Source organism: Phasianus colchicus, chromosome 35, assembly GCF_987193195.1.
Source record: "Phasianus colchicus chromosome 35, bPhaCol1.hap1.1, whole genome shotgun sequence".
Taxonomy (NCBI): Eukaryota; Metazoa; Chordata; class Aves; order Galliformes; family Phasianidae; genus Phasianus; species Phasianus colchicus.
The window spans coordinates 903,883-927,136 of NC_143470.1; the positions used below are offsets into that span (position 1 = coordinate 903,883).

At 51.3% G+C, this 23,254-nt stretch overlaps 2 protein-coding genes across 10 annotated transcripts; both read right to left on the minus strand.

Annotated features, from left to right (window-relative positions):
- Positions 1 to 4,825: 4,825 nt before the first annotated feature.
- Positions 4,826 to 7,245, minus strand: LOC149913710 (zinc finger CCCH domain-containing protein 11A-like). Of its 2 annotated transcripts, XM_090129030.1 has the most exons (4): positions 6,850 to 7,245; positions 6,512 to 6,598; positions 5,892 to 6,230; positions 4,826 to 5,558 (listed from the first exon to the last, which is right to left on the minus strand). In XM_090129030.1, exons 1-4 carry the CDS (start codon positions 6,908 to 6,910, stop codon positions 5,467 to 5,469), a joined length of 579 nt encoding a protein of 192 aa, XP_089985156.1. In that variant the 5' UTR covers positions 6,911 to 7,245; the 3' UTR covers positions 4,826 to 5,466. The 2 variants fall into 2 exon arrangements, with proteins under 2 accessions (XP_089985156.1, XP_089985155.1); XM_090129029.1 differs by lacking the exons at positions 6,512 to 6,598; positions 6,850 to 7,245 and having other exon boundaries at positions 4,826 to 5,358; positions 5,482 to 5,558; positions 5,892 to 6,462.
- Positions 7,246 to 17,761: 10,516 nt separating this feature from the next.
- LOC149913711 (1-phosphatidylinositol 4,5-bisphosphate phosphodiesterase gamma-1-like) lies at positions 17,762 to 23,173 on the minus strand. Of its 8 annotated transcripts, none has more exons than XM_090129044.1 (8): positions 23,050 to 23,173; positions 22,845 to 22,880; positions 22,472 to 22,609; positions 22,211 to 22,306; positions 21,863 to 22,015; positions 20,882 to 21,650; positions 18,665 to 18,979; positions 18,476 to 18,560 (listed from the first exon to the last, which is right to left on the minus strand). In XM_090129044.1, the coding sequence occupies exons 2-6, from the start codon at positions 22,867 to 22,869 to the stop codon at positions 21,490 to 21,492; spliced, it is 573 nt and encodes a 190-aa protein (XP_089985170.1). In that variant the 5' UTR covers positions 22,870 to 22,880; positions 23,050 to 23,173; the 3' UTR covers positions 18,476 to 18,560; positions 18,665 to 18,979; positions 20,882 to 21,489. The 8 variants fall into 8 exon arrangements, with proteins under 8 accessions (XP_089985174.1, XP_089985176.1, XP_089985175.1 ...); XM_090129047.1 differs by lacking the exons at positions 18,476 to 18,560; positions 18,665 to 18,979 and adding an exon at positions 19,010 to 19,902 and having other exon boundaries at positions 20,882 to 20,999; positions 21,432 to 21,650; XM_090129046.1 differs by lacking the exon at positions 18,665 to 18,979 and having other exon boundaries at positions 18,474 to 18,560.
- Between the last annotated feature and the right edge of the window lie 81 nt (positions 23,174 to 23,254).

Genomic DNA, 23,254 nt, shown 5'->3' on the forward strand with positions numbered 1-23,254 from the left:
TTTCTTGCAAGGTTACTGCCCTTCAAAGTGCTCTGTGGATTGGCATCACGATGACAACCCAAGGATGGCAGCAGGAGATGCAGCACAGCCCTCTCCAGCAGCAACGTGCGTTGATTCATCTTGCTAATTCTCAAAGGAGAAGGTGTGTTTAGCTTCCAAAGTTGGTGGCAAGATAGCATGTTTTGAAGGCTTTGGGGCTCTTCCTCTTCCGCATCCTAAGGCAGTGAAGGAGTTCCCTTGCTGTGTGGGAATGGTTCCTGTGCAAGGGCACGGTCGTCAGCCTGTAACAGATACTGAAGGTGATGGTTTTGTGTCTGCAATTATGGAGTTGGCCTTGTAGTGGCAGTTGCACCCACTAACATGCAGCTCTTTCTGACACAGGCAGCAGAATGGGCAGCGGTACTGCAGCTTCTCTGGCAGTCTTGCAGCTACGTCAGGAAGTAGCAGATGTGGATTTGAAAGAAGAACTCAGTTCCTGGGACGTTCCCCTGTTCTTCCCCTAGCTGTCCCCTTGCCCCAGCCCAGATTCCTCTTGCATTCCTGTAGGTGTTCCTTCCATCCCCCATGGCTGCCCCTTGCTTTCCCCAAGATAACCCATTACCTTTCCATTACAGCCCACCCATAATTCCCTCAGAGCGAGCCCCAGTACCTCCCTCTTCCCTCAATACTTTCCCTGCAAGACCCCAGTAGCCACCCTACAGCCCACCACAGAACCCATTGCCCCTTAATGACCTCCTCAGACTAGGAACTTCTCCACTACAGCTGGCCCAAAACCTCACAGACCTCCATAGCCCCCAGCAGCACCCCATATTCCCCACTAGACTCCAGCAGACCTCCATTATTTCCTCCCTCAGATCTCCCTTATCGCCTCCAGGGCTCCTTAGCAACGTCAGAGACCTCCACAGTCCTTGACAGGACCCCTGCCACTATTCCAGGACCCCAATAGCCAACCTGGGCCCCTCCTCACCCCCTTCTCCCTCCAGAACCCATACAACCAAATAATACTGGGGCAGCTGCTGCTGGAGAGGAATGTGGAGCTGCAGCACTTCCTGCACAACACAGATGTGGGTGAAAGTGATGTGGGAGCACTGGGGATATGGGCCACAGGCTGCAGGAGCAGAGTGCTGCGCAGGAGAAGGCAACGTGTGAGGTAAAGGTGGGACTTGTGGGCGTGGGAACGTGGGGTGGCATGGGGATGTAGAGGGTCTGGGGTCATGTGGGGAGGGGTTTGGGGTGAGAATGGGGGATGTGGGGTGGTGCTGGAATGCATTTTTTGATTTCTTCCTGAGAGGGGATTGGGGTTTCCTGTGGCCCAAAGGTGGGGCCCTGATCCATAACCTCTCATGACCCCAAAACCCCATAGAACTCAGCGTGACCCCAAGGCTCCACATGACCCATATCCCTGTGAGCACCATAACCCCGGATGAGGCTGTGGACAGTAATGGGTCTGTTCTGGGGTCGTTCAGGGGATGCTACAGGGTGGCTCTGGGGTCGCTGTACATCAGCTGCCTATAACATCTGCTGACCCCCGGCTTGCCCCCATCTTGCTGGGCAAGCTGGGAGTCCAGGGGGCAGCGGGGGGCTATGGGAGAGGTTCCATGATCAGAGCAGATTCACCACCAGCTCTGTGTGCGGGAACATCGACCCCACTGAGCTGTGGCTGTGTCCCATAGCTGCCCCATTTCATAGCAGCCCCAGAGCCATCCTAGAGCAGCCCAGAACAGCCCCATCACTGCCCACGGCCCGTGGCCAGCAGCAGTTCCACCACCAGCAGTGTGTTGGGTAAAGGCAGCTCCTAGGTGTGGCTGTGCCCCATAGCTGCCCCAAAGTGCCCCTTTGGGGTCCTCCCATCCGTGTCCTTTGGCTGTCCCACAGCTTTGTAGGGCTTCCCCCATCCCAGCAGATCCCCCCAAGTGCCCGTGGGCTGTGCAAGAAACGCTCTCATCACTGCTCTTCCATCAGGCACAGCTCTCCCTGCAGCAGCAAAGCTCATCTGTTATTGCTATGGCTTCTCTGCACTCTCCCTCCTCGTGGTGAGTGACAAAAGGCGCAGCTGCTCAGTGAGCTCCTTCTGCTCCTGTAGCTCTCCTCCCTTGGCAGTCCCTGCTCTCCTGTTCCCTCTTGGCTGGGGACTGCAGGCTCACAGTCTAGGCCACTCATCCGCTCTGCTGTTTCTCCAGATGAGGTCTGTGGCCAACCTGGTCCTTTTGGTGTTATTGTGTGCTTTCCTATGCAGACAGGCAGGCAGGATTTCTGACAGCTGTTGCCATTGCTGTGTCTCATGCTCTGTCCTGCACCTGTGCCTTCCCTCGTGTGCAGTCTCCACCTTCCTTTGGTCCGAACATCCTGGCCCTGCTGTGCTCTGCTCAGCATCTATCTGCTGAACAACAGCACAGCTCTCACTCTGATCCTACTTATCCTGCTATCCGTGCAGATGTTAGAATGTTTCCTGACCGCAACAGCTCAGATGATTGCCAGCAGCACCCAGCTGACACACACAGCCGTGCTGACCACAGCAGGGTGCAGCTTCTTGTTGCAGAGTCCCGTAGCATTGGGTGACCGTGCAAAAGGGGAATCCCACCGCTGCTGTTCTCCATCCTTCTCCTTCTGCACCACCATGCATTCCTTCCTCCTCGTGCTGCGCTGCCATCAGAGCTCTTTGTCCATTTCTCGGGGTCTTTGCAGCAATTGCTCCAAGACCTGATGTTGGAGCCATTTCTTTACCACTGTCCCTACTGCTCCAACGTCCCCAGTCTGGGACGCCTTTTTGTAAGGAGGTCTGCTGTTCCTTCTGCAGCATGGCTCGTGGCCCCACCTTTGGGCCACAGGGATCCCCAGTCCCCTCTCAGGAAGAAATAAAACCACTCCAACACCGCCCCACCTTTTTACCTCAGTCCACTCCTCACATCCCCCCCTTCCCTCTATGTCCCCATAGCTCCCCATATGTCTGTGTCCCACCTGCAGCGCATGTCTTGCCTTCTCCTGAAGAGCATTCTGCTCCTGCAGGCTCTGTTGTCATATCCATCCCATGTCCCCCTCATGTATATCCCCCACACCCCCCCACAAAGATCTGTAGCTCCTCAAGTTCCTCCTCAGACCTGGTTCACCTCCCTCACACCCAGCCCAGGACCTCACAGCGACCCACAGTTCCCATCAACAACCCTTATCCCTGCTCTGGGCTTCCTCCTTATCCCCTCCCTGTTTCCTCCTTTGGACCTCCCTTACCCACTCCATGACCCCCTTGGATCTCACAGCTCCCCACAGTTTCTGACTGGACCCCCATCACCGTCCCAGGACCCCCATAGGCCACGTGGGGCTGCTGAACCTGGCTTCCTCGCTGTATTGTGCCACAGTGCTGCACCCTGAGCCCTTCTGCAGTGCTGCAGATCCCAGGGCAGTGGGCACTGCTCTGTATGTCTTCGCCCGGCCCAGGAACGCCATCCCTGCGCTGCCTGTGGAAGTCTTTTCTTTGCTCCTGGCACATCTTCCATCTGCAGAGCACATGAGGAGTGTCCCTCAGACTGCACTCCAGGTTAACCTGCAGCGTCCAAACGAGGAATCCCGCAGCAACCCTCATCTCAGGATGGGGCTACAGCTGTGCCCCAGTGCCTTCATTAAAGAGAGGAGATTGAATTAGCGTAATGGGGCATCTTTCCTCCTGCCATTTCCCACCGTCTGCGTGTTGGCTGTGTCGTGGGAGTGGCATTTGGTCATAGAGCTGTGAATGCAGGTATGTGTGCAAACAGGGTTGTACAGTGATCATAGAATCATAGAATGTCTGGATTGAAAAGGACCACAATGATGATCTTGTTCCAACCCCCTGCTATGTGCAGTCTCGCAAAACACTAGACCAGGCTGCCCAGAGCCACATCCAGGCTGGCCTTGATTTTCTTCAGGGATGGGGCATCCACAACCTCCTTGGCAACCTGTTCTAGTGCCTCACCACCCTCTGGGTGAAAAACTTGCACCAAATATCTAACCTAAACCTCCGCTGTCTCAGTTTAAAACCATTCCCCTTGTCCTATCGTTATCCACCCTCATAAACAGCCGTTCCCCCTCCTGTTTATAACTCCCTTCAGGTATTGGAAGGCCACAGTGAGGTCTCCCCAGAGCCTTGTCTTCTCCAAGCTAAACAATTCCAGTTCCCTCAACCTTTCCTCGTAGGAGAGGTGCTCCAGCCCTCTGATCATCTTAGAGGTGGTGTTGAACATCAGAGCATGCATTACACGTGGCTGTGTGCAAGGTGTTTTCAGGTGAATTAGTTTTCCTTGTGTGCATGTGTGCACATGGCTGTGTGCAAGGCTGCAGCTGCGCTCGTGTCTTCATGCATGTTGGTGTGCAAAGGGATGGGTTTGCACACGTGTGTGTGTATGAACGTGGGTGTGTGCATCAAGGTCTTAGCACAATGCTGTGTGGTTTTGCACACATTTGCATGCTCGTGGATGGAGTTTGCACGCAGATGTGTGCAAGGGAGCAGTGGAGGTTCCTGGGAACAGGAGACTCCTGGGAGGTGTGGAACTCACACGAGAGTGCTGGAGAGCACAGGGCCAGAAAGCACAGCTCCGCAGCTCTGCGCTCTGCACAACAGCCTGCAGGATGGCACCGATAGAACCAGGACACAGCGTCATACCAGGCGCTCCAAAGGAAACAGTTCCATCCCAGCCAAAACAGGGACAGGCTGGCAGGCACTGGCGAGGGCTGCATGACAGAGGGACGCCTTCTGAGTGACATCAGGAGAACCTGCAGCGCTGTCTGTAAGCAGAACAGTGCCAGGATGGCAGCTTGGTGGTCCTAAGCTGCAGAGATGCTGCTTTGGACCAACAGTGTCATTTTTTGAGAAAACACTGTCCTTTTGGTGAACTTTGCTCATTATACACTCATCGTAAAAGCAAAAAACACTCGGTGCTGCCCTGGGAAACTCAGCAATCTCTATGACATTGTTCTCTCACTTAGCACGCTCGTGGCCAGGCTTTGTTACTCGCAGCTCTTTGCACGTGCTCTGCAGACAGTCTGACTGTGGGCAGTGCAAAGGACTGCTGCCTCCGCTGCATCAGTAGACAGCAGCATTTGCTGATGGAGCTGTGGAGTTCTGAGCGAGCGCCGCGAGACGAATAACAAGGAGGTGGTGCAGCAGCTCACTGAGTGCCGCTGGGCAAATCGGGCTGTGTGCTCCTTGTCAATCTCTAATTGTTACTCTTTTTATTGATTACATCCAAAGTTGGAGAGCCGAGTTGGGCAGCACTCAGAATGCTGCCCTGTAACGCCGCGCACTGCAGCCGCTGCCTTCTGATGCTCTTCCTCTCAGTCCTTCAGCTGCAGCTTCTGCATCATCTCCACAAGGCTGTTCAATGCGGAGGACTGGAAAGAAACAAAGCGAGTGTAGAAATAGGACACCATTTCCCTCGGGAAATCTCCTTCATGTCTGACAGACAGAGGCCCTGGGAACAACAGGAGCCGTGTCTGTATTCACCAAGGACTCACCTCTGCACGTGCAGCAGCAGCTCTCAGAGAAGCCTTCTTCAGTTCCATGCTTCTCTCTTTTTGTCGCTGTCTTCTTGCTATAAGGCAAGAAAAAAGATGAATTTGTTTTGTCAACAGCAAAACTGCAGAAACATGGGTACCATAAAAGCAGATGGCAGAAAAAAGGCAAAGGAAATTGGACTGGGAAGCCTCTCAGTGAATGACATTTCCATGGGCCGTGCAGAAGACCATCATGGAGCCAACGGAAAGAGACGGGCTTGCGCATTCTGGCGCCTCACTGCCTTTGGGCTTGGTAGCCTTCAACCATTTCCCCTCTTCAGAGGAAGAAAAAGCAAAGCAAACCCTAAGCAAACTCAGGGTGCTTGGAAAGGGAAGCAGCTCAGCACGGCGGTACCACAGCACCTGCTCACCTCTTTGCCTGGAGCTCCGCGCTGCGGCAGGCCCAGGCTGTGCTGCTGGAGCCGGCACGCTGTCTCCGCTCTGACCCCTCGCTCTCTTTTTGGCAGGCAGCTGCGCTGCTGTTGGTCTCCCTTCTTCCAAGCCCTTGCGTTTACATCCAGCCTGGGCCTTGGAGTCGGAGTGGGGGCACACGGCAGGGGAAGGTCTTCCCCCTGTGCTGGGACCTGCTCTTCTGGGAAGCCCTCCAGCCTGGAGAGGAGCTTCAGCTGCTGCTCGGTGACAAGCTCTTTCAGAACACACCTGCTGCACCACTTTCACACAGATATTGCCATTTGGCTCAGCACCAATCTCTGTTAAGAAAGGAGAAGCAACAAGATTTAGCAAGAGCCCAACGCTACTTTCATCTGCAAAATGGGCCACAATGCTAGGACATCTCATCTGGAGCGTTCATGGTCATGGATCTTAGGATCCCGGGTGAACTGTGGGTTCACATTTCTAATCAGTGCAGGAATGCTAACTGTGATTAGGACCACAACCAACACGCAACGACAACAGTCCCAGGAAGGGACAGACAGAAAGCCTAACTAGAAAGCCAGTGCACCAAACCCCGATGCCTGTTGTGTGTCTGTACCTCTCTTGGGTGCCATGTCACACTCGGTGCTCCTCCTCTGCCTTTCCGCATGGCTGCGCTTCAGAGGAAGGCCACTGGCATCAGCTTCTGACAGAAAGAAAACAATAAAGTCATGAAGAGCATCTCCTTGGAGAAAGACTTCAGCACAGTCAGCCACAAACTTCTGGTCCTCAAGTGTAGTTTCTTCAATTGGCCTTTCCGCTGCTACAGCCTTGTGCCACTTCTGCAGTCAGCACAGAACTGCAGTGCCCTTTACTCTCCCCTCCATCACACACTGCCCCTCATGCAGCCCTGCTTAGAGGCAGGTACCCACACCACAGCTCACAAGAGCTTCTTACCTGCAGAGGCTTTCCGTTTCCCCCCATGCCCAGCACCATTCCACGGACGCGCAGCCTCCATCCCTACAACAACAGATCGTGTGCTGATTTCACAGACATCAGGAGCAGCGTTGTCCTGTTAGCCCATATCCACCCCCCAAAAACCATAAGACACCGTTCTACAGCCAGAACAGAAAATGATGTTAGAATTGCAATGCACTTACACAGAGCATTACTGCTCTCATTCCTGCTCAGATGGCAGCGGAGGAACCCCAGTCTGCCTGACAGCTCTGCATTCTGCAGAGCAAAGGTGCACCAGCAAAGAGAAGGTGCAAAAGTTGAGGAAGGTATTTTTTGGCCCTAAAAGGAATTCACTCCACTTAAAGCACCATTGTTGATACACAGACATCTGTCTCACTACTGCCCTCCACTCCCACTGCTGGCATCTCTAATGCTTTGACAGTGGTTACTTGACATCCCCTGCAGCACTGCACCTGCCCAGCAGTAATACTCAACATTCATTCCTACATACTTCATGACACAGGACTGACGAAACTCACTTTTGCGTGGCAGTAAGGACGGCCCGTCCCCATCGCGTCCCTCTGTGCGCTGCAAGGCACTGTTGGGTCTCTGGCAGCCTGCTGGCTGCTGATCCCAAACACGGGAAACCGCGCCGCTCTGCTTCTGAAGAGAGAAAGGAAGAAACGTTGGTGGGAATGGGCAGCCAAGGTTTGCAGAGACGTTCCAGATCGTGCCAGAGATGGGATATCAGAGTGCTGGGACGTTATTTATCACTAAGGGAAAATACAGCCTGAGTCATGGCCGTGCCATTAGCCCAGGCTGTCAGCAGCCAGCACAGAATCCAACTGGTTCCTGGGGTCACAAAGGACCAGTAGGGCTGCCTCTGCTCCCTCCCTTCCCTTAAAAATGAGAAAAAGGAAGAAGAACCAAGCAAAAGAAACCCAGCCATACCTTTCCTCTCACAGAGCAGCAATTGGAACTGCGGTCGTCCCCTTGCTGAGACATGACGCTGTCTCAGAGGAAGCTGAAGTTCCGAGGGCTCTCTCCACAGGAACTTCTCTGCTCTTGGAAAGAGCTGGCTTCAGTCTTCCTGAGACTGCCTCAATCTCTGAAATCTCCTTTTGGGCAGGAACCCTGCAGAAATTATCAACAAGGGAAAGACCATGAGGAAGAAGCATTTTCCCAGCTTTCTTCTGCCATGCGATTTAGTCCCTTGAGGAGGGCAATGTCTGGACATCAGCTGGCTGCAAGAGCTGCCAACGCCAGCTCCAGCTCTGACTGCCATGGCTTGTGTCAGCAAGTGCTCTTCTCCATCCCCTCAATAGCTCTGCACCCAGCCATCCGTGGGGCAGTGAGGCACGAGTTGCACTCTGTGCAGTCTGCACTCTCCTTCCTTTTCAATGTCTGACACGAAGGCGGGGGCCCAGCAGTGGATTTCCAAGGCAGTAATGACATGTCAGCGCCCTCATCGAATTGTGGGATGGAATCTCAACAAGAACCCATTTCCTCTGGATACAGCCAGAAGGGCACTGCTGGAGCTGGGAACTCCTCCCCAGCCCAGCTTTTCTGCTGAGACACCTCCCGGCAACCAGCCAGCACCAAACCCAGCTCACCTGGTCACTGCTCAGCCCGAGCTGTGCCCAGCTCACACACACGCCGCAGCGCTGCTTCCAGTGGGCTCTCACAGGGTGATCTCTCTCAAGAAAAGCACAGAGCTCAGTCTCTGCGTGCAGCACGCTCACCAGAGCACCAGCTCTGCTCACCAGCTGTGGCACAAACGCTCCCACCCTGGCACCGACTGTGACCTCAGCGAGTGCCCGCATCGCTTCTGTGCTCTCATCGTAAGTGAAGGAAACGGACGCCTCCCAGACCCAAATTTTAGGAAACCAACACCAGGGTCTCCCAGTGGGGATATGTGAAGTAAAATAACGGAGAAGTGAGGATGACTCTTGTGCAGCCCAATAAAAGCCAGTAAAGACCAGTATGGCCTCACCGTGGTCGATGGAGTCCCAGGGAACTAGTAGCAGTAATAGGAATGCACATCTGTATGCCCCAGGGCCGGTGCTGGCCTCTCACTGTGGCTTTAGGCCTCAGGGCCGATGCCGGCCTCCCAGGCTGTAGCTGTGGCTTTCAGCCCCATGGCTGCTGTCAGCATCCCCGGCTGTGGCTTCAGTCCTGGGGCCAGTGCCGGTCTCTCTGGCTGCGTTTTTAGGCCCAGGGCTGGTGTTGGCCTCTCAAGCTGTGGCTTTGGGCACTAAAGCTTGTGCCAGCCTATAACAACACGCATTTGAAAACAGTTCATGTAAGTAACTGAAAGCAGGAGAACACTGAGCTCTTCTGGGTATCTCTAGAATTGGGATAGAGACAGGAGAGTGCGCTCAGCCGTGTGTGCTTGGTTGTAGGCAGCAATGTCTACCCCATTTGTAAACATCATTAAATCCTTGTTATCCTGCTTTACAGGAGTAGGGTGTGACAGGAAGTCAATGACTCAGTTTACGGGAGGTCATGAATTTAAACAGTCCCCCTTCTTCCCTTGGCACTTAGCTTACAGAGCTCTCCTACTCCATGTGCTGGTGTCATACCTCTAAGCCACAATATATGGGTGGCCACAATATGGGTTCAGCAAAGCTCACCTCAACAGGCTTTGGTCATCCTCAGATCTTCGTGATGAGAGAGACAAAACGAAAAAAGTACAAGGTAACAGTCACTTTTTTTTCTTCTAGGCAGCAGGCCATAACTAAACCTTCCATACTAAGGCTTATATCTTGATAGGGATGCTCCCTTAACCTCACACCTTTAGCACAACACCTTCTGTTGAGATTCCCACCAGTGAAGAAGTATTAGTGCCACTCCTTGCTCCTTGCTGCTAGGATGGGGTATTTGAAGACCGATGCACGTGCCGTGATCAAATCTCTTGCAGGAATAAAGTGCTGAGCAAAAAGAATGTTTGGGCCAGAACCTCAGAAGTCTGGCTGTTCTGGATGATGGCAGCTGATGGAAACAGGTAATGTTGTGACTGATCAGCTTTTAACATGAGTCAGGTGTGCTGTAGCAAAAACCATTAGGCTCTGAAATGCCTTTAAACACGCACACTACCTGTTTCTCTCCTGCCGTGCCATCTTTGTTTCTTTTTGATGCAGGACTTTTTACTAGCATGTACTGGGCTTGTTCCCTTGTAGAAGGAACAACGTTACGTGTAGTTTTCACAGAGAACTTCCGTCATGATTTCTTTATGATTTTAATCCTAAATATCAGGAGTGCTGCAAGAAAGGGCCCTGCCAGTGCCAGTAAGTTCCAACTCAGCTCTGCATGACGGACCCCATGTGGAGGGAAGCGTAAAGGATGGCAGTTCTGAGTCCTCTCTTGCCAGCTTGACGTATCCTGATAGGGATGAGTGTGCTCTGTCTTTCTAAGGTGTTCCCTTCTGTTTCAGAGGAGAAGGGCTGCAGGGTGATATTTCTCTTGTGGCTTGCAGATGTGCTCCTTGGCACAGACCTCTCTCGGCCTTCAGCATAGTTTCCTTGTGCCAGACTATTTTGCAGACGGTGGCTCTCCCAGATTCAGCCTTCTATTTCTCTAGTCTAACAAATACTTTACTTGGAGGAGGAAAGAGAGAATGTAGTTTAATGAGAATAACATTTGAGTGCTAATGCAGCGAGGTGAATGAGGTGTTGCCACAGGGGCAACTTGGTGCTGCTGAAGCACTGCCCAGCGACCAGGTCGGAGGTAACACCTGCTGGCAGATGAGGATAATGCTTTGGGACCGAGGTGAGGAGAGAATAAAACACGATGACTGAGCTGCCTGCAAAGAGCTGCTGGGGGAAGTTTGGTGCCAACTCTCAATTTGATGTGGTAACCTCCTGTGCACGTTCTACGTTTATTCCACCCTCCATCTTTCCCACAGCCAGACACGGGGCTCTGGGCAGCGGACGTTTCTGTTGCTGGGGGTCCTGCTGCTACCTCGAGGTGTGGAGCCAAACTGCCACCTGCTGTGTGAAACAGGAGGAAAAAACGCAATTCTGAACCTGCAGCACCTCGAAGTCCCTTCGAGAGCCCCCAGCTACTGCCCTGAGCCCCCCAGTTTTCCCTTCTGCCCCTTAAAACCTCAGGAGTGCCAGCAGCACCTCGTGCCTTAGGATGCCCGCTGGATTTCATGAGGATGCACTCATCTCCTGCACCATGATCACTGGCAAAAATATCCAACGGCGCTGAGCCGAGCTGGGGGCTCAGTGGTGATGTACAGGGAAACCTGCTGTGCTGCAGTGTGAGCCTCCGGTCCTGTGCTGGGCACTGCTGGGTGCAGCCTGGCTCCCTGCTCTCCGCACCTCCCTGCAGGGACTGATGGCCGTGCCCGGGATCCCCCCGCGCCTCCTCTTCTGCAGGCTGAGCCGCCCCAGCTCTGCCAGAATCCCACCCCAACATTTCCCACGCGGTGCTGAGGAGGGCAGGGGAAGCAGTGAGTCAGGGGATGAAGGGTAAACATGGCCCGGCTGTAAAGGAAGCCAAGAATGTAACAAGCAGGATGAGATAATAAGCTGAGGAATGCAAGATGTAAGGGTCCGTAACATTGCCTGGTTTTGCTAACTCAAAAGAAATTCGCAAATAGCATCGCTTAATTTAACCTCTTGCTAGCTCAAGGGGAACTTATTGCTTAACCTTTTGCTAGCCCAGACACATTCTCAAAAGGGAGCCTTCTCCAGTCAGCAGGAAAGGGCCCCTAAGAAAGCAAGGGGGAGGAAAGATAGGCAGAATTAGAAATTGCTGAGGTATGCAGGGCAGGAGAAGAGCTCAAAACTGGGACAAAGGTCGAAAGGACATGATGAGGAAGACGTCTGACTTCATCCCAGAACGACCACCAGAGGGGGAGGAAGACGTCGAGCCTTCATCCAATAGAAGCTACTGCGCATGCACTGGGGAGGGGGAGAGTATGTAAATGAATTCCCGGAAAAGTAACGAATATGTTAATGGCTCTTGGGTAACACTTCTGAATATGTATGGATTGCCTTATAAATGTATGGGATCCTATTCTCTGGTGTGCAAGCTAGGAGGAGCGATCCCCCTTGCACCTGACATGTGGCGCAGCGCTGAAATAAAGACGTACCTGCTCTTATCACCTTACGTGGGTTCGAGAGTTTGATTCCGCAAATCAATCTGGCACCCCAGATGGGACCATCTCTGTTCGGCTGCAGGACCAGTTGAGGAGGGGGATGCCGAGAATTCTTGGAAGGACTCCCCCTTCTCATCCGATCACTGCGGGGACAGACAAGGACCATCTGGCAGCGGCCCAGGTACGTTTAAGGGAAGGCTCCGTAAGGCGTACGCAGGAGCAGGGGACTCCGTAAGACGTGCGGGGACGCCCCACGCGGGAGGGTTTTACCCTGAGGATGGACTAGTCCAGAGGTACGGGACGGGAAGGTAATTACCAGAGGGGCAAGTATCGTAAAGCACTGTATCTGATTCCAGGGATTGTGGGTTCGAGTCCCACCTCTGGCTAGCACTTGGAAGCTAGACTAACGCTTGGGCATCAGTAATCGCGAGTTCATAACAGTCTGGAACTGACGCTAATTCTAGAGATTGTGGGTTAGAGTCCCACGCGGGGTTAGCGAGGTATGGTGCTGACACTGTCAAATGATAACCTACATCACTGTAGCCGCGGTGGTAGGAATGGTAATCTGCGCAGTTGTTGTCATCTGCTGCAAATGTCCAGCACTGTGTGTTTGAACAACTGTTACTGATGTATTTGGGATATCCTTTAAACATCTGAGCTGAGACGGTTCCTGGGCTAGCAAAACCAAGTGTCAGAGTGAATGTGGTGTGACTGAGACGTAGCTGAGCTATGGAGCGGAAGAGGAAGTCGTCAATCGTTTTGTCTGTCTATACAATTCCCCTGTACGTGTTATTTTTGATACATTGGGAAAAAGAGGGATCTGGATGGTTTTTAGTGTAAATGCAAATGAATTTTTTGGAGTGGGATGAATATGGGAACTCACGTGTCATAAATTACAGTGACGGACTGGAAGAAAGGTGTATGTTTCACAGAACAGATGTGTGCTGCCCAGTTTATGTTATACTCTGTTTAGCTTGTAAAGAGATATATCAGGGGTATTGGTGTTATTCGTGCTCGGAGTGTGAACAAGAGTGTTGGAACGATTGTTTTGGGGAAACTTTAGGGTAAAGGAGTAATTTGTGGAAACATCAGTAAACTAATAAAACAACGGCATAGTGCTATGGGAGGGTCACAAGGGAAAGAAATACCTAAAAGACCCCCCTGGGTTGTATTTTGGCTCACTGGAGAAACATTGCTGGTGAGCCAGGAGGGGCAATATTGAATAAGAAACCAGGAACATAAATGGAATATTGGGACCAGTTTTATAATTGAGTACCCTAATCATGAGAGACCAAGTGCTGGGCGTTTGTGGAAGCTGAAGAACTGTATGGTTTGATTTGTGAATTTTGAAAGGAATGGGACAAACTGTTTTGATGGTACAAGAAAGGTGATTGTTAATGGTATACAGAAATAGAATTGAGGGTATGTGGAAGTGTAACTTAGGGTATGAATAGTGGAAAAATGTACAAAGGAAAAGGGTTAAAGAGGAAGTGAGTTTATCTGTGCTGGCATGAGAGCAACCCCCCCCGCACCGTTCCCCCGTGAGCAGAACTTGGTGTGAGAGAATGAGCTGCAGACGGAGACTGCTGCTGTAAACAACACTGCTTGCAAAGGGGAGACGCAGAGGATAGGGCACTGAAGTGAGAATAACCTCTGCAGAGACCTAGGAAACCCGAAATCTCAGTTTTAGCACTGGAAGCCTCCGGAGACAGAGGAGAAACTGAAATATGATGTTAGTTGTTTAAGTAATGATGAGAGTTTGGAAAGTGAAAAGTTTGGAAAGAACACAGGCTGAGGAAGGCAAAGATGAGCAGGGTGTGATAGGGATGTCAGAACTGAAGAGAGGGAAGCAGGATCAAGAGGTTTATCTTTTGGTGGGCATGGGTGCCTCTTGCCACCCGTAGGTGACTTTGTAATAGCAGTAGGAGCTAATGCCCAATAAGAAAAGGCTTAGTTTTGGGATTAATTAAATATAGGCTGAGAAAACAAGTAGGAATACATAAAGTATTGCGTGCACTTAGGAGTGGGGGTAGCAGGGATACCTGGCAGAGTCAAAAATGCAGCCCTAAATAGAAGTTAAAAACAAGAGGTAGCCCAGTCAGGGTAAAGCCCTTTGAGGATATGTGACTGTAGAGGGATAAAAGAAATAATAGATAATTTTTGGACAAAAAATTAGAAAGCAAATGCTACAGTTTGGAACAAGATTTGAGGGCAAGTAATAAAATAATTGAACGCATACTCTCAGTGGTGGGAAAAAAAAAAAAATCCATACACTTTAATGAGTAAGTGGAGTTTACCTTCTGGATTTGAAGGATGCCTTTTCTGCCCGATTTGCCCAAAGAAAGCCTAAGGTTATTTGCCTTTGAATAGGAAAACCCCAATATGGGAAGAAAGGACTTAGTTAATCTTAACAGTGTCATCAGGGTTGTGAGAACAGCTCAATTTTTGATTTTTGAGAGCTGGTCAACTTGTGAACCAGAGACTTGGGTTTCTCCATCCCAGGGTGGAACCTTATTGCAGTACGTGGATGTCACAAAAACAAAAGAGGACTGTGTGCAATGGACTGTGAGTTTGCTGAATTGCTTGGTTTAAATGATTGTCAAGTTTCTCAACAGAAAGCACAAATAATTCAGCAGCAAGTGAGATATTTGGGATATGAGATTACAGCTGGACTTCAAACCTTAAGGACTGTCAGGAAAGAAGCCATCTGCCAAACCCCCGAGCCACAAACTGCCAAGGAACTCCGTACGTTCCCAGGAATGGCAGGATGATGCTGACTGTGGATACACAACTACGGACTGTTGGTAAAGCCAAAATATTATATGAAATGGGGAGGCAAGGTGGGCATTCCCTCAGCTGAAACAAGAACTCATGAAGGCCCCTCTGCTTTGGGGCTACCAGCTCACATTAAAAAAAAAAAAAAAAAAAAAAAAAGGAATGCCCCTGGGAGTCCTTGCCCAGAACCTTGGACCTTATTGAAGAGCAGGGGCACGCTTCTCCAACCAGCTTGATGAAGTGAGTAAGGAATGGTTGGGCTGCTTGAGGGTGGTGGCTGAAGAAAAGGGGGGCATTGGCTCTCACCCCTGAGGTTCCTGAAATCCCCGGCCATCCTGGTAGAACAGGATGATGTAGAAATAACTGTAATATTATCAACCTAGTATCTTTCCTTAGTGGAACTCCTGGAGAACCAGTATTTCATGACAGCTTTGAAACAACTGAAGCTGCGCATTCCAGCCGGTTGGACCTGAAGGGCGAACCCTTAGAAGATGCAGAAGACACCTGGTTTGCTGATGGTAACAGTTTTGTGAGACAAGGAAACCGTAAGGCAGGAAGTGCAGTAGCTGCAACTGATAAGGTAATCAAAGCACAACCACTACCTGAGGGGACTTTCCCTCAAAAGGCCTGGACAAGAGTCTAAATTATATGGACAGATGCTAATTATGTTTTTGGGATGCTACACATTGTATTACCATCTGAAAAGAACAAAGATTGCACACACGAGGAAAACAGCATGTAAATCTACCAAAGAGCATGGCTATTATGCATTGTAAAGGACATCAGAAAGGTAACACTGTACGGGAAACAAAATAAGATGAGGGGTCAGGTGGCAGGACAGGTAGTTGAGGAAGGCTTTAATTCCAGATGGTAAACTTAAAATCTTTAAACCTGAGTCAGAACCTGTAAAATATTCTAGTGAAGATAGGAATCTAGGTAATGATTTTAGAAGTAACAATGGCAAATTGACTTCTCAAAACTCCCAAGAAAAGGGGGGTGTCTCTGTATGTTGGTACTAACTGATACTTTTTCTACAAGGAAATACCTCTGGCTTCTGTGGAACTAATAAGGCACGTGGAGTAATTTAAATGTTGTGAGGTTATTCCAAGATGCTGAGGAACTACTTGGTCTGTCAAGGAAAGGGCACTGTCAGAAGTTAAAACTCATAAAGAAAAGATGAATTTGTTACTAAGTTGCTTTATTTCAGGGTGATGTCTCTGGCAAGCTGATGTTGTATGCTGTTGCATTTTGTATTTTGGTTGTAATAGTACTAGGTTTTGTGCTATATTTATTTATTTGTTATTGTTGAATGTGTGATTATCACTCTTCTCCCTTCTATTTGGATGAACCTTACATCTCTATACTTCACAACAGCCTCTATTAAGAAAGTAGTAACACTCTTATGGAAGTAATATAATGTTCATCCAGGATGAACAGATCATCCTGGATGACATGCTTGATCACATGAGGAAAGGGCGTGTGATCTGTGACAGCCAGCACGGCTTCACCAGAGGAAGGTCATACTTGACCAATCTGGTGGCCTTTTATGATGGAGTGACGGCATCGGTGGGCAAGGGAAAGGCGACCGATGTCATTTACCTGGACTTGAGCAAGGCCTTCGACACGGTCCCCCACCACATCCTTATCTCCACACTGGAGGGATGTGGATTTGATAGGTGGACCACTCGATGGATAAGAAACTGGTTGAAAGGTCGCAGACAGAGGGTGGTCATCAATGGCTCCATGTCCAGGTGGAGGCCGGTAACGAGCGGCGTCCCCCAGGGGTCTGTCTTGGGACCAGTGCTCTTTAACATCTTTATCAATGACATCGATGACGGAATCGAGTGCACCCTCAGCAATTTGCTGACGACACCAAGCTGAGTGGTGTGGTTGACACGGTTGAAGGACGGGATGCCATTCAGAGGGACCTCGAGAGGCTAGAAAGGTGGGCCCGGGTGAACCTGATGAGGTTCAATACGGCAAAGTGCAGAGTTTTGCACTTGGGCCGGAGGAATCCCAGGCATCCCTACAGACTGGAAGGAGCGGTCCTTGAGAGCAGCCCTGTGGAGAAGGACCTGGGGGTCTTGATGGATGAAAAGCTTAACATGAGCCAGCAGTGTGCCCTTGCGGCTCGGAAGGCAAATGGTATCTTGGGCTCCATCAAAAGAGGGGTGGCCAGCAAGGACAGAGAGGTGATTGTTCCCCTCTGCTCTGCTCTTGTGAGGCCCCATCTGGAATACTGCGTCCAGGTCTGGAGCCCCCAGTACAAGAAAGACAGGGAGCTGTTGGAGAGGGTCCAGAGGAGGGCCACGGAGATGATCAGGGGACTGGAGCACCTTCCCTATGAGGACAGGCTGAGGGAGCTGGGCTTGTTCAGCCTGGAGAAAAGAAGGCTGCGGGGTGACCTCATTGCAGCCTTTCAGTACCTAAAGGGAGCCTGCAAACAGGAGGGGAATCAACTCTTTGAAAGGGTAGATAACTGCAGGACGAAGGGAAATGGTTTGAATTTGAGGGAAAGGAGATTTAGGTTGGACGTCAGGGGGAAATTCTTTACAGAGAGTGGTGAGGTGCTGGAACCAGAGAGGCTGTGGATGCCCCATCCATCCCTGGAGGTGATCAAGGCCAGATTGGATGGGGCCCTGGGCAGCCTGGTCTAGCATGAGGTGGGAAGGTTGGTGGCCCTGCATGTGGCAGGGGGGTTGGAGATTCATGATCCTTGAGGTCCCTTCCAACCCTGGCAATTCTGTGATTCTGTGATTCTGTGAGTAGGTATCATGTGGGTAAAGGTTTCTGGTGGCTGAGCAGAGATGGGAAAGCTCAAACTCCCACAAGGCATAGTGAGAACTATTTGGAACCAGTATCAAAATCCAAGGAGGGTTAAAAGGGTAAAAAAACCCCATTGGTAAGGTATAATACAGGATACTTTGAGAAGCCCTTGTCCTGGTCTTAGGAGTAGCTCAGCTGGAAAGGGCCATCGTGAATATCTATGCAACTCTAGAAATAGTAGAAGATGCCACAACAAACGCATTAATCATTACCCTTGCTGGGACCAGAACACAGAGGAAGTAAGGGATCAGGTTTATCCTGGGGTGTAGACAGCAGAATCCCCAGGTAGGGCTAAGAATGCAGCACCAATAGCACCCAGAATAAAGCGGGGAGATCAGCTGGTTCAGATTAAACAGTACCCCTATGGAATAAAGCCCCTCTATGCCCTTTTGAAATCCTGTCCATACAGGTTGAGGAAGGCAAATAAGAGGAAGGTTACCTTTGACAATTAGACACGGACTCTCTTGTCGGTGCAGAACAAAAACTTTTATTGCGTGCGATGAACTTGAACGACGTGCACTTGGTCAAGTGCCTTATTAAACGTGACTCCCTTGTCACGTTTGGCAGCGCTGGACCTTCCCTCCTGCCTCGAAGCAGATGGCGCTGGAGCTGGGCTCGTCCCTCGGGTGCCGTCCCACGGCGCCCAGTCTGCGTTGGTGCGAGTGCCGGACCGAGGCACCGGCTCAGTCAGCCTTATCTCAAGTCCCTGGTACCTCAGCGGCGTCTCCCAGTGGTAGGCGATGAGGTCGTACAGGCTGCCGAATACTTGGGTGTCAGTCAGAAAGAACTTGTGGCCGGTAGCGTCCTGCCGCCAGTGTATGCGGCAATGCCGCACCTTCTCACTGTGCCAGATGGATAGGACGTAGTCCCCAACGTAAGTCCCGCTCTCCCTGACGAGGAAGGAGCCATCGGGGGCCTCCATCTCGGCGCAGCGCTCCGTCAGCAGCCGCTCAGCGATGTGCCGCCCATCGCGCCCTGCCCCCAGCCTGCCGTGGAACCATTCCTGCGCGAGATGCAGCTCCATGTTGGCGCTCACCTCCTTCTGCGCAGGTCGTCTCCTCTGCCTGCTGCCGGTCAGGGGAACGTAAAGCGGGTTCCATGCGTAACTGGTGGGTTCTTCTGTCATTTGGCAATCCGCTGTCTGCTCCTTCGTCACACACGAACCCATGGCTCCTTGCCACTCGCCTCCACCAAGCCACCTCAGTTTTGGCAGGGCTTGCCGATGGTCTTTATAGCATCTGCTGACACCCATGGCAGGTGTGCAAGCTAGACGTCTCGTGATCATGTCAAGAGGGTGTGTCTGGCAGGAATGGTTACAATCTTTAACTTGTTTGTACCTCCGAAGGTCTTGTGCTAGTCCAAGCAAGAATATCTTGATTTTCTCCCGACAGGATACAGGTTAAAGGAATCGAAGTAAGGGACCTGGGCAAATTAAATGAGGGGGCCTGGAAATCACACAGAAACAGGGATTGTAATGAAGGACAGAAATGGAGAAGTACAGTAGGCCTCGAAGGACCCAGGATGAGTTTTGCCCCAGTTGACTGAATGCAGTTCACAAGAAAGTGGGAGTTATTCCAAATCTTCTCCCAGATGGAGTAATCTAGCAAAGGAATTTGCTAGGTTCAAGAAAAAGGGGGAATGGTTGTGCGTGCTCCCATTGCAGCTCACGGAAACCACGAAAAGAACGATGTCAGGATGTGAAATGATGAGAAAGACTGAAACCAGCCTTGAAACGACCATGAACTCGTAATGATTGGGATTGTGTGCTTCTTATTATTTGGTTTTGCTTTGTAACCTGTTGTACTGCAAAGAGCAGCAGTAGTGGTGGTTGTTGTGTGGGGTTTTTTTTATTTTTAGCATTAGATTGAATGTGAATTAACAGGATTTAGTGGTACCAATGCTGAAATCTATGGAGATAGCTATTTTAATGTATTAGTAGTGCTAAGACAAAACCTGGAAAGGAATCCCACTGGGAGAGAGGAGAGCGAGCAAAAAGCTGGGTGGGGTTCTGCTGCCTGCCAAGTTAAACCACAACACCCAGTGAGTTGTTTCAGTGCTCCTGGAAGGTGCCTGGGTGCCCCTGGTTACTGCTTGGGTACCCTGGGCACACTGTTGTTTTCCATGGCTTGATGTGGCTCGTGTGCCAAAGCAGTTGCTTGGGTGCCCAGAAAGGCACCTGAGTGCTGTGGGACGTGGTTGTTTGCCCTGGAAGAGGCTCCTGTCCCCCCGGTTGCACCAGGAAGAAGAGAATGGAACAAAATAGAAAGGAATGCAATGCAATAGAATTGCTGAAAGTGGCCTTCAAAGGTCACCTGGTCCAACTGTCTCACTGCTGTAGGGATAGCCTAAAGTTAAAAAGTTAAAGCATATTACTGAAGGCATTGTGCAAACGTCTCTTGAACAAAAACAGGCATGAAACATTAACCAACTCAGTTGGAAGCCTTTACCCTCAAGTAAAGAAATTTTGTGTTGTGCTGAGGATGCACAGGAAGCTGGGAGGGAACAGAAATTTAAACTGGCCAAAGGGACATGCCTTTTCCAACCTTAGTGATTCTGTGTTTCTCTGATTCTCTGATTCTCCAATTCCCTACCCTGTGGCATCATGCTGAACAAGGAAACTGGGATGAGGTGACTGAGGGCATTGCCATTGCTCGATGAGTGGTCAGGCACTGGTAAACTGGCGGCGAGCAACTGCATTGTGCATGACCTGTTTTGTTTCATTCTTTTGCTGTCCGATAACAAGGAAGAACAAGTGTAAGATGCATAAGCAGGTGATTGAAAGAGGGTGGCTCAGTTTTCTTTTTCACTGTGAGGATGATGTGGCACTGGAACAGGCTGCCCGGAGAAGTTGTGGATGCCCCATCCCTGGAGGTGTTCAAGGCCAGGTTGGAGGGGGCCCTGGGCCACCTGGTCTAGGACTTGATCTAGTGATTGGCAACTCTGTCTGCGACATGGGGAGTGGCTCTTAATGATTCTTGAGGTCCCTTCCAACCCAAGCCATTCTATGATTCTGTTATTCCATTATTCCAAAGCACAAGTTAGCCACTGGTCTTCACAAAAAGGTTCCTGTTGTTCTACATGACTCCATCCTGCTTAAATGAATGAACCCACTCTCATGATAGACTTCTTGGGAGAGGTCTGTGGTATACATTAAGTAGTTAGTCATCTAGCCTTCCATGGATTACTTATTCTGGTTCATCAGCATAAAATGGAGTACTCTAGCTTACATAAAGCTATACTATCTTTTAGACCTTCCTATATGTATAGCTCATTTTTTTCCATTTGGGTGAATTGTTTTTTTATTCACCCCACTGTCTGGCATACCTGGTAGAAGAACTGGAGTGGGGCCCTTCTGCAGGCCAGGGGCTTCGCCATGACCGAGGGCTGCAGCCCACGTCTTGTGGGGATGATTTCTGTCCCTCTGTCCTCTGCTTCCAACAATCTAGAAGGAAAGATCTTCCCATTCTTGAAGTCCACAGGCTCCAAGGCAGCAGGAGTCAGTCCCTGCTACTGGGGAGCATCGTGGGACTTTGTAGAGGGTCACATTGGCTGCCCTGGTTGGAGTAGATTCAGCAGGAATACTTCCCAGGCACCATGGCCCTGAGCCCAAGCCCACTGTCCCCAAGAAGTGCCCCAGCCCAACACTGTGCCCCTGTGCTCTGCTTATCCAGTCAGCCTCAGAGAGATGTCCCAGAATATGGGCAGGGAAGCAAAAGCTCTGGGTCAAAGCTCTCTCAGGGTTTTAATAGGAACCAATACCGATGCACAGCATAAAAGCAGAGGAATAAAACTTGGAGGAATTGCAAGGCTGTTTTCACAGGATGCCCCTGTGAAAAGAGCTCCTGGCACTCACGGCTCTCCCAGCGGCACTGACCTCTCCTTTGTGTCTACACCCAACTTCATGGCAGGGACAGAATCTCTTGTCCCAGAACTCAGGCATCCCAGTGCTCTGGTGTCACAGCCTTTGTGTCCAATGGGGTTATGAGAGACATCTCATCAGCATCATCATAGCCCGTGCTCGCAAGGGACAGAGGTGAGGTGTCTCCATCAACTTCAGGGGCTCCAGCACTTCTCCAGGAGCGCAGACTCTCTCCTGCCAGCAGCAAAGACAACTGTTTGCCCCATGGGGGGCTCCTCCTGGGTGGTCCATCACTTTTCTCCTATGTGGGACGTTCAGCCTGTTCTCCCAGTCCCTTTCTCCCCATGAAACCTCCCAAGGAAAGTTCCTCAACCCATGAGGTGTGGCTCTCATTACTGCACCAGGGATGGCACCCAGCAAGCTGCAGCACTGCATTTCCTTCTCACCTCTGGCAGCATCCCTGGGTCCCTCTCCCTCCTTCTGTGCCCTAGGAACTTGCCAGTCTCCCTGCCCTGGGACAGGATGCTCTCCAGGGTCAGAAACCTCCCCAGCATCATCATAGCCCTCCACTGGGGAATCACCGGGCACAACAGGGATGTCTGTAAGAGAGAGGAGAGCAGATAACAGTGATAAGATCCTCCTCCTCACATTTCCCGAGGTAGGGCTGCACTTTGGTCAGGGAGCACTCCGAATAGGAGCCTGGAAAGAGGCGCAGCACGTGCTGTGGTGTGAGCTGTGGGCTGGGGCTGGAGAAAAGTGTTGTCAAATGTGTTCCTGCATGGACCTGCACCCACCTGAGAAACTGTATCTCATTTTCTTCTCCCTCACTGGGCTGTACTCAATCTCTTCATACACGGCTTCAGAGAAGGGCTCCCCAGATCTCCTGGAGTCTGGGGACGGAGACGAGACCCTGCTGTGCTTCCCCAGCCTCCTTCTGCCACTTCTCCCCTCGCTCCACCATGAACTCCCCCACCACTGGGCTCTCTCTATTGCTTGTTGCTGGATGCCAATGGAGTGACACGGCACATCCCACGCACCGCTGAGTCAGGACCTACCTCTGCGCCAAGCTCTGGCGCTTTGCATCTGCCTTGCCAGGAGGGCCAGGAGTAGGCAAATAAGGAGCCCCAGGATGATGCAGATGATGACAGGCACCGAGACTCTCCTGCTAACGGTCGCATAGCTCAGGATGGGCTCTGCAAGGAAGGAATGTGGCAGGAGCAGCACCCGGCACGTGCGTGAGAGTTGGGGGCAGTAAGGGATAGAGGGGCAGGGGGTGGATGATGGGGAACCTCCCAGCGCATTGGGTACATGATGGCCCTCCCCATATATCCACCAGCCTGGTGCCTCTTCCTGGGCATTTCATATCCCAGTAAGAAGCCCCAGTTCTGGGTCGGGGGGAGACCCAGCTCCAGTGGGAGGAGATGTTACCTCTTTGTGGGGGGGAAGCTGTCATCCTGGGTGCAGCTGCAGAGAAAAGCCGAGCTGAGAGGTGAGTTTGTGTACCAGGCAGACCACTGGCTGATATAGCCAACACATCCCACCCAGATTGTCCCTTCCTCAAGGCCAGAACTCAGCCCAGAGCTCTGCTTAGCTCTGGGTGGTGAGCAGAGCCTGAGTAACCCCAGCTACTCACCCGAGCAGTTCACAGCTGCATCTTCCTTATGCCGGCAGGCACCACCACCCGCAGTCTGGGCCCAGCAGTCCTGCAGAGATGGCTCCGTGCCCCTGCACTCCACCTGCTCCAGCCAGATAGGTCCTGCCCCCTCCCCAAAGGCAGCCTCGGCCAGGGCAGACAGTGCAGGGCCACAGCCCAGCTGCCTGCATGCCACCTGGGCGTC

What these genes read in the sequence shown, in the direction of transcription:
- LOC149913710 (XM_090129030.1), bottom strand. Translation starts at nt 6,910, where the DNA reads ATGGAGGCTGCGCGTCCGTGGAATGGTGCTGGGCATGGGGGGAAACGG. An exon ending in TGACATGGCACCCAAGAGAG is followed by an intron (nt 6,231 to 6,511) that starts GTACAGACACAC and finishes CTTTCTTAACAG; the next exon opens with AGATTGGTGCTGAGCCAAAT. An exon ending in GCGGAGCTCCAGGCAAAGAG is followed by an intron (nt 5,559 to 5,891) that starts GTGAGCAGGTGC and finishes CTTGCCTTATAG; the next exon opens with CAAGAAGACAGCGACAAAAA.
- LOC149913711 (XM_090129048.1), bottom strand. Translation starts at nt 21,021, where the DNA reads ATGGGAAGATCTTTCCTTCTAGATTGTTGGAAGCAGAGGACAGAGGGA. An exon ending in CACTCCAGTTCTTCTACCAG is followed by an intron (nt 18,980 to 20,881) that starts GTATGCCAGACA and finishes TAATTTGCCCAG; the next exon opens with GTCCCTTACTTCGATTCCTT. An exon ending in CTAGCACAAGACCTTCGGAG is followed by an intron (nt 18,561 to 18,894) that starts GTACAAACAAGT and finishes CATCTCGCGCAG; the next exon opens with GAATGGTTCCACGGCAGGCT.